This window comes from Humulus lupulus, chromosome 1 (assembly GCF_963169125.1).
Source record: "Humulus lupulus chromosome 1, drHumLupu1.1, whole genome shotgun sequence".
NCBI lineage: Eukaryota > Viridiplantae > Streptophyta > Magnoliopsida > Rosales > Cannabaceae > Humulus > Humulus lupulus.
In genome coordinates, this window is record NC_084793.1 from 174,083,742 (window position 1) to 174,102,193 (window position 18,452).

At 36.7% G+C, this 18,452-nt stretch overlaps 2 protein-coding genes and 1 non-coding gene across 3 annotated transcripts; 2 read left to right on the plus strand and 1 right to left on the minus strand.

Annotated features, from left to right (window-relative positions):
• The first annotated feature begins 317 nt into the window (after positions 1-317).
• LOC133824696 (uncharacterized) lies at positions 318-1,127 on the plus strand. Its single transcript, XM_062257664.1, has one exon. It carries the CDS (start codon positions 318-320, stop codon positions 1,125-1,127), a length of 810 nt encoding a protein of 269 aa, XP_062113648.1.
• A 403-nt stretch (positions 1,128-1,530) lies between these two features.
• On the plus strand, positions 1,531-2,098 carry LOC133824703 (uncharacterized). Its single transcript, XM_062257673.1, has 2 exons — positions 1,531-1,737; positions 1,850-2,098. The coding sequence occupies exons 1-2, from the start codon at positions 1,531-1,533 to the stop codon at positions 2,096-2,098; spliced, it is 456 nt and encodes a 151-aa protein (XP_062113657.1).
• A 7,968-nt stretch (positions 2,099-10,066) lies between these two features.
• On the minus strand, positions 10,067-10,177 carry LOC133813009 (small nucleolar RNA R71). Its single transcript, XR_009884061.1, has one exon. It is a non-coding gene; the product is annotated as a small nucleolar RNA R71 (small nucleolar RNA).
• Positions 10,178-18,452: the final 8,275 nt, after the last annotated feature.

Consider the following 18,452-nt stretch of genomic DNA (forward strand, 5'->3'; position numbering starts at 1 on the left):
TGCATACATTGTTGTTGCAGTTACGTTGCAACCCTGCAACATCACAAATGCAACTACAGTATCAAGTGAAGGATGACTACACACCCCTCAAAATAGTGGATGATGCAAGTCTCCTTTTCTACTTGCAGTTAAAAATGAACGAGTCTGACTTCACAAGATATCCACTATGTGTGAACACAGTAGACAACATTACAACAACATCAAATCAAATTCCATTCTACACTTATAAAGAGCCAACAGTAACAGCGGAACTGACGATGATTGAGAATGGACCACGAAAAACATAATCAACTATAGAGCAACAAGAATGTGAAATCATGGAAGAAATCAGTGAAACATTTGACTTCATCGACTATACAAAGTTAGTCATTGCAGAAATGTTGGAACAACTACAGAACAAGAAGAATAAGGACTTGCCGCTTGACAATATAGATTCACTTGTAATCACAAACCCCCGCCATCCTGAAATCAAAATTGGTCAGATCTACAAAGACAAGGCAACACTAAAAAGCGTTCTTAGCTATTTTGCAATAACAAACCACTTCCAATACAAGGTGTTCAAATCATGCTCTAGAGAATACAACATTATTTGTTTGGACAAAAACTGCAAGTGGTCCATAAGAGCATCAAGGAATGGAACAACACAAGCATTCATCATCAGAAAATATTATAAAATACACACATGCTCTTTGGATATCAGATTCGGTGATCAACGACAAGCACCATCAAAATTAATAGGAAACTACATAAAGCCAAAGTTCCTCAACCTGAAAACAACATGCACTCCACTAGACATCAGAGGTGACTTGAATGATAGATACAGTATAAAGATGAATTATATGAAAGCATGGAGAAGTAAGGATCATGCACTCAATGGATTACGAGGAAATGCAAGGGAATCTTACAACCTAATACCAAGTTACTTGTACATGCTACAAAAAACCAACTCTGGAACTATAGTTGACATTGAAAAAGGAGAAGATGATAGTTTGTTGTTTCTATTCATGGCCTTGAATGCATCTTTGAGAGGCTGGGCAAAATGCAAATCTATAATAGTTATTGATGGCACTTTCTTGAAGTTTCCATATGGAGGAACGTTGCTCTCTGATAGTGCACAGGATGCATGAGGTAAAATATTCCCACTTGCTTTTTGTATAGCAAATTCTGAGAACAAGTCATGGGAGTGGTTTTTCACAAAATTAAGAGAAGCATATGGAGTTAGAGAAGAACAGTGTATAATATCAGATCGACATGAAAGCATAATCAAAGAAACAAACAAAGTTTTCCCAGAAATAACACATGGCTACTGCATGTTCTACCTGTTAAGCAACTTGAAAACAACCTACAAGAAACATGCCAAAGAATACAATGTACCTGTCTTTGCTACAGCAACCGCGTACACAGAAAAGAAATTCGAATATCATATGAAGGAGCTTGACAAATTGGATAAGCGAATAAGGCCTCATTTGCAAAAAAAATGGATATCATAAACGGTCAAGATTCTACTCCAAAAACAAAAGGTACTCGATAATGACTTCTAACATTCCTGAGTCACTTAATGCAGCCACCGTGGCAGCTAGAGAAGTACTTGTCACAATACTTTTGGAGTGTTTGCGTGGATTACTCAAAGATTGGGCATACACTAATAGGAAACTAGCTCAAAAAACAATGACAAGATTGACACCAATTGCAGAACAAGCACTCACCAACAACTTCGTATACTCTTTGAGATTAACTGTAAGATTGATCAATTTTTTAGTTTTTTTTTTTAAATTATTTCTGTCAATCATTATTGTTGTTATTGAGTTGCTCTAATGTTGCCACTATACCTATACAACATATAATACAGGTAAAGCCAGCAAATGAATATTTGTTTGAGGTATTTAAAGAAGATAAGTCATGGATTGTAAATCTTAAAGAACGAACTTGCACTTGCAATAGATTTCAGAAGGATGAAATGCCATGTGGTCATGCTCTTGCTGTGATGAAGGAGATGAACATAGACCCCTACGATTATTGTTCACATTACTACACAACAAAAGTATGGCTAGAAACATACGATGCAACTGTGTATCCAGTAGGGAAACAACAACATTAGGAATTACCAGACTTTTTCAAAGACATCATAGTGTTGCCTCCATTTGAAAGAGTAAAGGTTGGAAGACCAAAAAAAAAAAAATAGAAGAATTATAGCTGCTTGGGAAACTAAAAAGAAGAACAAGTGCAGCAAGTGTGGACAAAGAGGTCATAATAGGAAAACATGTCGAACCCGACCACCAAGAAGTTGAGAATAATAACACAGCAACACAAAAAAAGATGCTAGTTTATCAAATCACCTAAATAAATTACATTGGTTTCATTTTTTATTTTATTTTAAACACTTAAACATTGGAAGGAAATTGATTAATTCATGTTTCTCCCCTGTTTTAAAATGAAATATTTTTTTTATTGTCTTTATAGATTTTGGGACATATGCATCAGACTAATATTAAGTTATAATCAATGATGACCAGTTATTCTTTTTAAAACATAATTGCTTATATTATGAGGATGTTGTTGTATTGTTGCTATATAGTTATAATAGTCAAACAAACAAAAATGACAAAGAATAGAAAGATGAAAGTCTGGAAATATATTGTAAAGGAAATAGGACCAACAAGATAACTTTTACCAAAATAAACCAAGAAACTAGACTATTATCTAGAAAACTGAAATTACATAAAATAAATAAAACATAATGTTTGAAATTGTTCTATTGTTGCTAAAGTGTTGTTACAAAGCTGCCGAAAAAAAAACACAATCATCAATCCTTCAAACATAGCTTTTTGCATTTTCTTCCAACTTTTTTACTAACTTTTTTAGGAGACTTCTTTCGAAGTTCAGGTTGACTAGCAACATTCTATATTTGCTTCATTTTTCCATAAGAATAAAGAAGAACAACCAATCCAAAATGGTGATCTTCAACTGAAAAGTCACTTAAGGGAATTTCCTTGCAATCAGCAAAATACTCAGCAAAGGATGCAGCAAAAATACCACAATCACTGCAAAATAGACACCATTTAATGGATTGGTAAAATGTAAACAAGCATTAAAAATATTAAATAGATCAAATAAAAAACATAGGACATTACTTACTTGTCCTCTTGTTGAGGCAATCCATCAACACTAACAACAGAAAAATGAGCCTTGGAATCAACAGAAATTGCACTAGGGTCCTTTCTAATATTGTAAAAATTCAGCAACTCAAAAAATATTAGCATCAAGACAGAATATGGCACCATAGCTGCCATAGAGGCAGCTTCATACCGTCCAGAATTCAACGAGTTATACATGTAATGAATCCTTTCCCTTATCTTCAAACGCCCAAGAATCCAATGGCTCTCCTTCCTCATATTGATTGGAAACAAAACATGGTCACACTCAATCCATGGTTTACCACACATAAGCTTTTTACCTTTTATAAACTGAGCAACTAAATGCCTAAGGTTAAGAACGGATGCATCCCGATTCTTTTGCAAAAATTTCTCATAAAGAGAAGATATGCTATCACTAAAAAAACAATATGTTGTAGTGAAGTTCACATTAGGAGAAGCTGAATATTTTCCCTTCTCCCTTAAGTAATAGAATATGACATCAATATGCTGAAAACAACATGAAATAATAACAAAATAAATTCTCATAAACCACATCATGACAACATAAGTGCAACACCATACAAACATTAGAAAAAATACAAAAATTATATATAACAAAAAAAAAAACTCACTGAGTCTGGTAAACATTCTCCACAATGAGAAAGTGTGTGGAAACACAGCTTATCATTCACTGTATCAACTCCAAAGTCAAAGGCGGGCTTAAATGTATTCTTACCCTTCAAATAAATATTAGTTTTCCTGAAATAAAGGAAAAAAACATATTAAAAATAAAAAGAACAATATCAAATAAAAAAATACTAATAATACTAATAAACATACTTCACTCTTTTATTTCGACCATCCAGAAGCCAAAGATCAAATTCCTTCTCATGCTCCTCATTAGGGACCTCTCCAATGTTGTCATCCAGTGGAAACAACCCTTCTACATAAGTCACCATCTGAAATGTTTCACCTTCTTCACCAGAACCAAAAGATACAAAATCTTGTTGGAATGGAGATTTCAAAGCCATTCCAGGCTTCATAATTATCTTCTCTAAAATATTACTATCCTTAACCTCAACAACACTACCAGAAATAATAACATTAGACTCTTGTGCTAGTACAACACCAAGTCCCTCCTGACCTAATTGATCACCAATGACCATGTTTTCAACAACTGCAGAGGAACTGGTAGGAATCTGTACAACAACAATGGATTGAAAAATGTATGGAATACTAGCAAACATATATAACAACATGTCAACAATAAAACAACAACAAATAAACAACAACCCAAACCTTCATTTTTGAAATTGCCTCAAGTCCAAACAATACAGTTTCTTCAATTTGAAGCTGACTTAACCCATTGAAAAACGCATCAAAATCTTTTTCACTGGCAGCCTTCACAAATAAAAATAAACAATCTACCTTGCCCAAAACAATATCTTTTTCATCAATAACATCCTTAGACACAACAACATCATTTTCAACTATGTCCTCATTAGACAAAACAACTGCATCAACTCCAAAATCCAAAGATTCATTATAAGCATCAAGTTCATGCTCCTTCATAGGTTTCACAACATCAGATATAGTTGCTACAACATCAGCCACCTGTAAAAACAACAATAGAAAAACACATTCACTGAAATTGGCCATTTTATTAACAAGATTGCAACACTACAACATTAATAAACCAACCATAATGAAAAAATAAAAAGAAAATTCTACATACTTAAAAAATATAATAACAATAACAATGAATATATAACTTTATGGAGAAAAAAAGTTGACAATAACAATGATCAAAATAGAAAATATCCATTGAAAATATAAAATAATTACAACCATACAATGATAATTATCCAAAAAAATGGATATGCATCAAGCAACATAAATACATTAAAGCAATAACATGACAATAACTAAACCTATTTTTAGTCCAAAAAAAACAAAAAAACAATGGTATAAAAAACACATTTAACAAAATAACAAAAAACTAAAGTTTCAAACATAATAACAAAAACAATAAATAAATCTTCATTTTGATGCCATGAGTGGGCTGAAGTCGACTATGTAGATACCTTCTGTTCCGGGTCACTCTCAGTGTCTTCACTAATCTTCTCCACTAATCTCATTTTGCTTTCTTTTAATATCTACACTAGAATTTCCTTCTTCCCCCTTCTCCTCGCCTTCATCTTTTCCAGCATCCTCTTCTTCTTCCTCGTTAACCTCTTCTTCATTTTCATTACTCTTCTCACGATCGCTGTCACTCCTTTTATCATCATCATCAGAATCATTCTCTTCAACCTACATTTAAAAACCATAACATTAAACAACAAACATATATGGAGAAACCAGGATTGTAACATAACCAGAACTGTTGACTGTGATTTTAGCCAACGACGTGAGAACGTCAAATACGACAAACCTTCAAGAGAATTTAAATAACACAGACAGTTTAATCAAGAAAAGTAAATAACACACAAGATTTTATAGTGGTTTAGCCTCGATTGTCGGTAATAGCCTAATCCACTTAGAGTTGTGATTATAGATTTGTACTCAAGATAAGATGGACTGAGCCAACTGAGTTTCTTCAGTACACATTGCAAAAATACAAGAATTCTTTCACATGCCAGCACTTTCTCTCTCTAGAATACTCAGACCCAAATTTTCTCTCTCTAGAAAGAAGAAGCGGAAGAAGCCCCTTTCTGATCCCATAAGCCCTCTATTTATAGGCTTAGGGTCATACATCTGATATCCCCTAGAATCGGGATATTTTATTATATTTATTACATTTAAATTACAAAAAAACATTCAGAATGTAACAAAAACCCCCCATTTGTGGGAAGAATGAGAGATTCCTGCGTATCTTGTTGAAGCTGTTTCTGGGAATCTTGACTTAGTCCTCCTCTAGCTAGTTGATCCACCTCTCCTACTGACCACTCATGCAAGTGCTGGTCGGACATGCATGGTGGTAGGACATACACTTGTTGGTCGGTCGTGCATGGTGGTAGGACATGCACTTCTCTCCTCATCCTTGGGGTCTCCTAGGTCCACTCTCTTGAGTTCTCCTCGGACCAAGGTCTCTTGGGCTCTCCTCCTCGGACCTCTCCTTGGGGTCTCCTAGGATCACTCTCTTGGGGTCTCCTAGGACCACATCCTTGGGGTCTCCTAGGACCACTCTCTTGAGTTCTCCTCGGATGCACTCTCCTTAGCTCTCCTAGGATGCACTCTCCTTAGCTCTCCTAGAATGCATTCTCTTTAGCCTCCTAGGATGCACTCTCCTTAGCTTTCCTCAGACCAAGGTGCACTTGGCTTGGTTATGACATCTTTCAAGCAGTCCAAATTCTTCGTCAGTCTACCGGGTCACTTTATCACAACTCTGAGGAGTCAATGTATTTATTGACTATTAGCGTGTCTTTTACTGACCATGTACTGCCATTTGTCACCTCTATTGCCACGTCATCAATCTCCATTTTTGGGGATAACAAGAACAATAACATAACAACATCTAAACAATACTACCTTATCAAATGCATCCACAAAAATAGTATCAAACTTCTCCTGCATAGCAGACAACAGAGCAGTAACACCAATAAATTGAGACTTCACATACTCCTTCAAATCCAATAACTCTGCAACCATTCCTTCATGCTTAGACACTAGGGAATCCATCTTAGCATTTAAAGAATCAAATCGAGTGGACCCATCAGGGAGGGTTGTTGGGATTTTACCACCAACAAGACCCACATTAGACACAAAATCTACTTTTGCTTCCCCAACTTCATCAACATCTACATTGAAAGAAAATCCACCCAACTTGAAGACAACCCCTCATTATCATTTGGCTTCAGATTTCTCAACATCAACTACAAAACAACCACCAAAAAACATAAAAACATTAAAATGTAATATGCTACAACGCTATAACAATAGTAAACTAACATATAAACAACATTAAACTATACCTTCTTAGCTGGAATATCGAAAACAGTAACCTTCAACAATCTCAGATCAGGAGTACTAGAACAACTCCACATAGCAATCCACGGAATAGTTTCCGAAACTAATTTCCAGTACTTCCCAACCATATAGCGACAACACTCATAAAACCAAACTTGAAACACATGTGGGCAACCAACCAATGTATAATAAGGTTTAACTTTCTTCTCCTCATTTGAATTTTGTACAGTATTGTACCAACTATCTAATTTACCCTTCAAAGACATAATGGTTTCATCAAAAGATTTCTTTCCCCATGCGTACTCACTATAACGACCACTATCAACAACATCTAAATCTTCACGCATAACTTGTTTTTCCTTCCTAAAACTACGTAGAAACCACTGCACGAAATACAGAACAACCAACTTTACAGCAGTTTCATCATCATCACCCCACCTCTTAGCCCTAAAACACTCACGAATAGATTGCTTAGAAATATTATCACAACCTGGCCAATATTTATCCAAAAATCTATTTGACTCTTGTTTGAAATTCAAATTATTGCACTCCCCTTCACAATCTAAACCAAAAATCAAAGCAAACTCTTCAATACTAAACCTCAACTTAATACCACTAACCATAACCCATAGCTCATACTCATTTGGTTGCTTAAGTTCCCTCAATAACAACCCATGCAATAATTGAGGCTGTGGATTAAATGCAGGAAGATTCAATAAACTACCAAAACAAGTTTCAAAAAACATTTGTTTTTGTTTATCAGACAAATAGTTATTAAGGTCCTTAATAACCTGATAAGTACAACAAGATACAACTTGGGCAGTAAAATATTGCTTCGGATTGATTAAGTAATGCCAATCCTACAAAAAAAAAACTTAACTAAATAAAATAACAAAAATAGTAATGAAACAACCATAAAACAACAAAACAAACATAACATAAACTACAATGGACATAAAAATAAAAAAATAAAAAACACCAAAACAACCACACAACAACAAAAACAAATAGAAAACTTATAAACAACAACAATAAAACAGAATAAAAAAAAAAAAAAGCTCTGAAAACAACTTACTAAAACTATAAATTAAACTAATAACTTATAATGCAATTTCAAACAAACATTAAAACAAACACATTATCTGCGTTCAACTAAAAATTACAATGTAATAAAATTCGATAAAATGTAAACAAAACAACAACAATAACACAACAAAAAAACATGATGATATAAGAAACTTTAAAATGGGAAAATTACTAAAACTTACAATACATATTCAAACAAACATTACAAGAAACAAATTCGGTACATTCAACAATCAAAGGGAAAAAAAATGCAAAACCCTAAAAACCAACATCAAAACAATACAATACAAACAACATGCAAACCTTAACAACAAATTTCTTCAGATCACCTCCCACAACTTTGCTTGATTTCACCTTTTTCGCCTTCCTCCTTTCAACAACATCAAAAACGAACTTCCGTTTCTGAGATTGGGATTTCGATGACTCGACTTTGGGCGAGTTATGAGAGCTTTGTTTCTCTTCAATCCGCTTCACATAAGTTTTCTTCCCCATCAGTAAAGCTTGTTTAGAAATCTTTGGAGACTTTTGAATTTTTTTAACAGAAGGAGAAGGAGTAGACAATCCCGATCGTAATATAGCCATAGATGATAGATAATGCTATATATAAAAACAAAGGACGTGGGCTTAAATGCTTCAATAACCGTGAAGAACACAATATTTTGGGAAAAAATTAAGATACTAATGTGATCGTGGAGCATAAATGTGTGATCGTGGAGCATTAAAAAAATGGAGAGAAGAGTGGAAGAGAGTATATCGTGACAGAGGAAAGAGTGGGAAGTTGCCAGAAAAAATTCAAAAAAAAAAAAAAAACTTCATCAATACAAATTACAGAGAAGAGACAAAAGTAGTATTTTTGTAATAAAAAAACATATAACGTAAATATAAAAAACCTGATTAATAGAAAAGTAATTATTGCCATTTGGTAGTAAAAAAGTTTATATTGTGATATATTTGGCACTTTATGTAAAATTCTCTTAATAAAATTAGTAGAATGAAAAGTTGATCAATTTAATACCCTAGGTCTTTTTATTATTGATTTTCATTTTTGTTTAGTTATTTTATTAACAGTTTTTTAATATTTTATAATTAGATTTATTCATCTAAATTTTGTTTGCCAAATAGAAATTAAAGAACAATTATTGGCAATTGGGTAATAGTCTCTGTGAGACGTTATTCGTTCTTCCGGAAATTATTACTTGACACAACCACATACACTTGCGTGATAATTTTATAGATCAAGTTTTTGGCGCCGTTGCCGGGGACTTAATTTCCAATATCAAAATTAATTGTTGTTTGTTCTAATTTGGTTTTTTTGTATATATTTTACACTTATTCAGATCGAGGTTATATTGTGTTTCAGGAATTATCGGTATATGCAAGGAAGTAGACAAAAGGGACTCATACAAATAGATCTTGAAATTGAGAGAACGTGCAGACAGAACCGAAAGATAAAGAAATGAGAACGCAAATAACATTTTCAACAACAATGCAAATATGGGTAATGCAGCTGAAGCCGATCCGCCATTGAGAAACTATGTACTCCCTACTGTTATGAGGATACATTCAAGCATTCGTCCTCCTACTATTGAGGCAAATAATTTTGAGATAAAACCCTCAATTATTCAGATGGTACATAATTGTGTACAATTTGGGGGATTACCAAATGAGGATCCAAATCTCCATATCACAAATTTTTTAGAGCTGTGTGCGAAATTCAAAATGAATGGGGTGAGTAACGATGCTGTAAGATTAAGATTATTCCCTTTTTCATTAAGAGAAAAAGCTAAGAGTTGGTTGAATTTATTACAAGCCAACTCTATAGTTACTTGAGAAGATTTAGCTCAGAAATTCCTTGGTAAATATTTTCCTCCTGCGAAGTCAGCCTTAATAAGAAGAGAGATTAATAACTTCCATCAGCTGGAAGGGGGGTCTTTGTATGATGCATGAGAATGCTTTAAAGAGTTGCAAAGGAAATGCCCACATCATGGAATAGAGAAATGGCTACTGGTTCATACATTTTAAAATGGTATGGGGGAAAATACAATGACAATTATAGATGCAGCATCGGGAGGAGCGTTTATGAGAAAAAGCGCTAATGAAGCATTTGAATTATTGGAAGAGATGGCCATGAATAACTATAATTGGCCTACTGAGCATGAGAATAAGAAGGTAGCATGAGTCTGAGAAGTTGATCCTATTGCTTTATTGACCGCTCAAGTGGCATCTCTAACCAAGCAATTGTAGCAGAATAACCTCGCCACACAAGCAATGTAAGTACAGAATGTCCTGAGTTGTGAGATTTATGGGGGACCACATTCTTATGAACAATGCCCGAGCACAGCTAGTTGCTCAACAGATGTAAATAATATGACTTTAGAACAGGCACAGGTTATTGGTAACTTTTCAAGACCTACACCCGACATCTACTCAAATTCATTTAATCATGCATGGAAAAATCACCCTAACTTGTCTTGGAAAAATAATCAAGGGTTACAACCGCAGTATCAACAATACCCACCTCACCAACCCCCTCATCAACCGACTTATGGACTACATTCTAGGCCTTATTATGATCCAAACCCACACCCATCTCATCCACCACCACATCCTCCAATGAACTCACCAACAACACAACCTGAAGTAGAACCCGATGTACTGAACCAGTTCATGACCAAAACCATGGCATCTATCAAGAATTTGGAGATTTAAATGGGGCAGTTGGCTACTTTGATGACAAACCGTGCTCAAGGGAACTTACCAAGCACTACCGAGGTAAACCCAAAAGAGCAATGCAATGCAATATACTTGAGGAGTGGCAAGGAGTTAAAAGAGCCAAAAGTGGTTGACAAGGAGAAGGAAGTGAGTGGGTCTAATGCTACAGAGAACTTAGAGAAGCAACAAGATATATGTATTGATCACAATATAAAGATTCCATATCCTTAAAGGTTTCAAAAGAATAAGCTTGATAAGAGGATTTCTAAATTTTTCAATATCTTTCAAAAGCTACACATTAATATCCCGTTTGCTGAGGCACTTGAACAAATGCCAAGTAATGTGAAGTTTATGAAAGAAATATTTTTGAAGAAAAGGAAGCTAGAGGATTACGAGACAGTGGCACTTACTGAGGAGTGCTAAACAATACTTCAGAAGAAACTACCTCCCAACCTTAAAGATCCTGGTAGTTTCAATATACCATGTTCTATAGGGGGTTCAGTAAAAACAAAGGCTTTATGTAATTTAGGGGTCAATGTAAATCTAATGCCTCTATCAATCTTTCAGAAGTTAAATTTGGGAGAAGCTCGGCCAACTACTGTGTCTTTACAGATGGCAGATAGATCAGTCAATCATCCTCGTGGAGTGATTGGGGATGTATTGGTGAAGGTGGATAAATTCATCTTTCTTGCGGACTTTATTATTCTTGATATGGAGGAAGATGAAAATATTCTAATAATACTTGGAAGGCCATTCTTGGCTACTGGTGGGGCTTTGATAGATGTACAAAAGGGTGAGTTAAAGCTACGAGTGCAAAAAGAGGAGGTAAAATTTAACGTTTTTGCAGCAACGGAAATTCCAACTTCTTGTAGAGTTGAAGTGGTAAAACAAGGAGAGAAAAAATTGGAAGTCTCTAAGCAAAGATCTGTGGTTAAAACTGGAATGCGAAAAGGGCATCATTGTTTAAAAGGTTCTTTAGTGAAAGGATTCGAATGTTACATGAGCGGGGTAAAGTTCCACCAATTTCTAATCATCTGAAACGAGGGCCAACTCATGACACTATGGCTCTCAAGGATGTGAGCGGAGGAGTTGATCCAAGTTGAATATGAAAGAAACCAAGCGTCCGGCTAAATGACGTTAACGACAGCGCTATACACGTTATAATTATATTTATTCATCTAAATTTTGTTTGCCAAATAGAAATTAAAGAACAATTATTGGTAATTGGGTAATAGTCTCTGTGGGACGATATTCATTCTTCCAGAATTTATTACTTGACACGACCACGTACACTTGCGTGCATATTTTACAGTTCATAACTCCATCTCCAGTCATAACTCTAATTTAGAGTCATTACATTATACTATTAACTATATTACATAACCGCGCTTCGCGCAATCTTTTGTAATAATTAAAAAATATATTTTAATTTTTATTTGGGAGATTGTGTGGTAGAGATTCTTGATTGCGTGATAGAGATTCTTTTTCACCCTATCCGTACAATATGCTCCTTATATGGACATGTGAGGGCGTCTTGACCGTAGTTTTTTTTTTCATGATGGTGTTCATTTTTGTATAGCAAACCTCTTCTAGGTTTTTGAGAAGTTTTGAATAATAAGGGTTATTTTGGCTGATTACCCATTTGGATCCTTAATTTTTAAAAATTAACTTCTAGGCCTCATATTTTGTCAGAAGGTTAAAAACAAGATTAGATATATTGATTATTTTAACACTATTTTTTAGTTGATTACCCGTTTTGAACTTTAATTTTTAAAAAATAACATTTGGAACATATATTTACTCAAAAGGATAAAAATTCTCTATAAAAATTAAATTATATATTTATATAATTTATATTTTTTAGGGTTCACACCATTTTGAATCTTGTATTTTAGCCGATTACTCGTTTGGACCCTTTATTTTTAAAAATTAACTTGTAGACCTCTTGTTGACAAAATATTAAAAATAGTAATAAATTGATAGATAATTTGAACCATGTGTATTTTGGTCCATTACCAGTTTGAGCATTTTATTGTCAAAAACTAACTTTTGTCAAAAGGTTAAAAATATAAATAGATAGATTATTTATTTATTTATTATTATTATTGTTTTTGTTGACCTGTGAAATTGGCTAATGGTTGTATGCACAATATACTACACCTTTTGAAATGAATATAAAATACGGCAGAGTACAAATATCTTAAACAAACACACATAAATTTATAGTGGTTCAGCCCTATTCTAATGAACAGTAATAACCTAATCCACTTACTTTTTAGTATTGAATTACTCGATAGACAATTACATTGATGAACAAAAATATTCACTTGTTGCTAATTTTCCCAGAGTTTCTCCCAAAAAATTCATTAGATCCTTTTCAATGAAACCCTGGGTCTTTTATTTATAGTACCCAGGGGCTGTTACATGATCAATAGTATTGGGATTGTGGTTTGGTACACGATTATTAGGTAGTAGAGATATGTGTCCACCTCCCCATGATTATGAGATCATAGGTCTTCTCGTTGTTTCTCTGGATCGTGGTAGACAATGCACAATTGAAACCTATGGGAAAATGCTAAGTCTAGATTGGTCTATGAGACTTAGGTGCTAGGCTCGACGACCCTTTAGAGCTTAGGTGCTGGGCCTGTTGATCTCAATCTGAACGAGCATGAGTTTTACCCGTTTTCGGGAGTGTAGGCTGACCACCCTGTGGACGATAGGGTGGGCCAACCCCCTTGAGGGGTTTTGAGCATACTTGGGACGACCACCCCTAGGGGTTGGGGTCAGGCCGACCACCCCTAAGAATTAGGGCTAGGCTGACCACCCCTATGGGTTGGGGTCAGGGCGACCACCCCTAGGGGTTAGGGCCAGGCCGACCACCCCTAGGGGTTGGGGTCAGGCCGACCACCCCTAGGGGGTTTAGGCCTGGTTGACTTCCCTATAGGCCCTGGGCCTATCTTTTTTGCTCATCGGTCTTTTTTCAATACTTCATCATTTTTCCCTGATTTATGATGCCACGTGCTGCTTTCTTATTCGCCATGTCATCCCTGGATTTTTGAGGGAAAACATTTTCCCAAGTTTATTGTAATGTGTTGACATTACGGTAAACTTGATCTTGGCCCGAGAAACATACCATAGCAGTACTTTAATAGCAAAGTCCCTTGGGACATTACGTAGTGCTTTTGTCAACTGTCGATAATGTGCTCAACACGAATTTTTCAAGGATAATTTGTAATTCCTAAAAATAACTAGATTTTTAAAGAAAAATTAATTTTCTAAAAATCTAATATATTATTCAAGGAAATTTGAAGTCCTAAAAATATAATATATTTTCCAAGGAGTTTGATGTCCTAAAAATACAAAATATTATTCAAGGATATTAATTCCTAAAAATACAAAATATTTTTCAAGGAATTTGAATTCCTAAAAATACTAGATATTTTTAAAGGAATTTGTAATTTTAACCATACCAGATATTTTTCAAGGAAATTTGAATTCCTAAAAATATATGGTTAGCCTGAGAGGTTATAAGTAGGGCCTCACTTCTCACTTCCTTGCTCTGTGCGCCTCACCCATAGGAGTCTCCAAGCTTGATTTCTCCAATTTTTCATCAAACTCAAATATTTATTTGGGTAAGTACTTTCTCCTAATCCTTACATCATTTAATTTAAATGTGCTTAGATTTAAAAGAAATACTTTGAATCTTTGAGGAATTTGTCTGATTCTTCTTGTTTTGTTTTATTTTGATTCAAAATAATTGACTTGTTTGAATCAAGTCTACAATTTCCCTAGAATTTCCTTAGCCTGGACGATTTCCAGGGTTACAAACCCTAGCACATGTGATTTCAAGTTTGTGAAACCCTAGGATAGGCAATTTCAAGGGATGTAAAACCCTAGGCCGACCACCTCTTTTAGATCCATTACCTTTGCGATTTCTAGGATTCCAAACCCTAGCATAGGCGATTTCCAGGGATGTCCATTCCCTCATGGGCCGACTACCCGTAAGGTTTGCTTATGCTCCTGGCGATTTTCAGGTTTACAAACTCATCACAGGCTGAGCACCCTAGGGTTTAGATCATGGGCCGACCACCACACCCCTGGGAGACTTCCAGGGATCCAGGGTGATCGGCCCAAGCATAAGCCGACAACCTGGGACCCTTATTTTTTTTCTTCTCCTTTACTGATCTCTTTGGTGTCTTTCTTGTACTGTACAATTTATTGGAGACTTGAACTTTAGTCCTCTGGCATTTTTCTGAGGTTTGCATTCCTTGGGTGGTCGCCCTAAGGTGGTAGGCCGACCACCTATGCCCCTAGTTTCATGTTCTCTAATCTTAGGGACTTAGGGTGGTCGACCCAAGCTTTGAGCTTCGCCGAAATCCTAGTCATAACACATTAAAAATATCCATCCATCAAGTTCTAATCCATTAAATAACTTTGACCCATATCTCTAACCTCCGGGACCATGAATTCTATAAATTCGGGTGATAAAATTCATCCTGAGCCTTAACCATTGAGTTCCCAAACCTAAACACCCTTAAAAACTTAGACTGGCACTAAGAGCCACGACCCTTCCCATAAGCATCGTGGCTAGCCTCGAAACAGAGGCTAGCACCCCACTGTCACCTACACGGGCCGCGGCGCGCATCACCAAGCGCCGCGGTGCGCCTCAAGCATCTTGGCCTCCCATGGCCGCGCGCACACACGGGTCGCGGCGCGCCCCTTCTAGGGCCGCAGCCCTAGCATCCAAACCCAGAAATCTTCATCTTTCTCCTGCATTTTCTTCAAACCAAATCATCCTATAATCAAGCTAACAGTTCCAGACAATCAACCCCAATATTCTAGCCCAGTTCAAAACCTATCAAAATCTGCTCCAAAACTCAACTAAAACACTCAAGAACAGATCAAGCTTAACTAACATGCAAACTCTAACAAACCAGCAGCAATTCTAAACATAATCTTTATAATTAAAGCTTACCTTTGCTGAGCTTAGTCTCTGAGTTTGATCCTTAAACCTCAAGCTTTTAGCTCCTAAGATTTCTCAACCCAATTCCTTGCTTTAACTAGCTTCCACCATAATTTTCCTTGAGTTTGCCTTAGGGAGTGAAAGAGAGAAAGAGATAAGAACTATCTTCAGCTGGGAGGAAGTAAGCGTCGGTTTCTTAAGCTTCTAAATGATTCCTTCCTTTGTTTTATTTAACTTAGTCTATGTGGTTACCTCAAGGCTCGGGGTACCAAAACGTCCCCGAGAGCAAAATGGTAAATTTCCCCAATATTCCCTCCTAGACATTCTATCCTCAAATATATCTCCAAATATTTATTTCCATATCTCGATAACCCCATAACACATCTAATACCCAGATTAGCCCTCGACTCCCCCCGAGTCGGAATCTCAACCCCGTTGTGACTTTCTGGCTAACTGCTCCTCAGGACTGTCTCGAATCGTGTTGCACAGACATATCACATATATATAGCATTTATCACATTTATACCCCTAATATCCAAATGAAGCCCACATGCATATTTAACTCAACTAAACATGCATCATTATCACATATTCACATTAATTCATATATTAACATATTAATTCATTTATTGCCCTCCAGGCACACTAATCAAGGCCCTAAGCCCTATTATCAAATTCGGGTCATTACAACTATCCCCTCCTTACAGAAATTTCTTCCTCAAAATTACCTGAACAACTCGGGATACCACTCCCTCATCTCTGACTCATGTTCCCACGTCGCCTCCTAAACCTTGCTGTTTCTCCCCATCACTTTCACTAAGGCGATGGTCTTGCTCTGCAAGACTTTATCTTTCTGGTCAAGAACATGAACCGGCTTCTCCTCATAGGACAAATCCTGATTAAGCTCTAGATTCTCAAAACTTAGAACATGCGTCGAATCTGACATATATTTCCGGAGCATGGATACATGGAAAACATCATGAACCCCTGATAGAGCTGGAGGCTTCGCTAGTCTGTAAGCTACCTCTCCAACCCGTTCCAAAATCTCGAAGGGGCCAACAAACCTAGGGCTCAACTTGCCCTGAACACCAAATCGTTTCACACTCTTCATGGGTGAAACCCTAAGGAACACATGATCACTAACCTGAAATTCCACGCTTGTGCGTTTCAGGTATGAATAACTCTTCTTACGACTCTGGAAGGCGAGCATATGCGCTCTAATCTTCTCAATCGCCTCATTGGTCCTTTGACTCATCTCTGGACTTAGATATCTCCTCTCACCTGTTTCATCCCAACGAATAGGTGATCTACACTTTCTTCCATAAAGCATATCGTACGGAGCTACTCCGATGGTCGCCTAATAACTGTTGTTGTACGAGAAATCGATCAAAGGGAGATACTTACTCCACGATCCCCCAAAATCTAGCGCAGAGGCTCGCAACATGTCCTCCAATATTTGAATAGTCCTCTCAGACTGTCCATCCGTCTGATGATGATAAATGGTACTAAACCGTAACTGCGTGCCCATAGCCTCCTGCAGACTCTCCCAAAACTTGGAAGTAAAGGTGGGGTCTTTGTCGGATACTATCGACCTCGGAGCCCCATGAAGTCGAACAATCTCCTTCACATACATCTCAGCATACTGCTCAACAGTATAAGTTGTCCTAATAGGCAAAAAGTGGGCGGACTTTGTGTACCTATCCATAATCACCCACACCGAGTCATGCAGTCCCACAGTTCTCGGTAAACCAACCACAAAGTCCATAGTAATATCTTCCCACTTCCATTATGGGATCCCCAGAGGCTGCAACAACCCTACTGGCCACTGGTGCTCAGCCTTAACCTACTGGCAAGTTAAGCACTTAGCCACATAATCCACCACATCCCTCTTCATGCCCGACCACCAATATAGAGCTCTCAAGTCCTGGTACATCTTCGTCGTACCCGGGTGCAAAGAATAGGGAGTGGTATGCGATTCATCTAAGGTCTCTCGTCGGATTTCGGAATCCATCGGAACGCAAATCCGACCCTTGTACATCAGTAACCCCATCTCTGAAATGGAAAAGTCTTTAGTCGCTCCGACTAAGACACTCTCCCTATGACCTCTCAACTGGGAATCTTTCCCCTGCGCTTCCTTGATCCTCTCAAGGAGTGTAGACTGAAGAGTGATGTTGGCCAACTGACCAACCACCAACTCTATACCTTCTCTAGTCATCTCCTCAACAAACTTATCAGATATCTACCTCGAACTAAACAAATGTTCTGGGCCTTTCCGATATCAATGCATCAGCCACTACATTAGCCTTCCCAAGATGGTATAGGATATCACAATCATAATCCTTAACCAACTCCAGCCATCGCCTCTGGCGCATATTCAGGTCCTTCTGAGTAAAGAAATACTTTAAGCTCCAATGGACGGTGTATATCTCGCACTTCTCACCATAAAGATAATGTCTCCAAATCTTAAGTGCAAACACCACCGCTGCCAATTCCAAATCATGCGTGGGATATCTCTGCTCATACTCCTTTAACTGCCTCGATGCATAGGCTATCACCTTACCAGCTTGCATCAACATGCACCCCAAACCCTG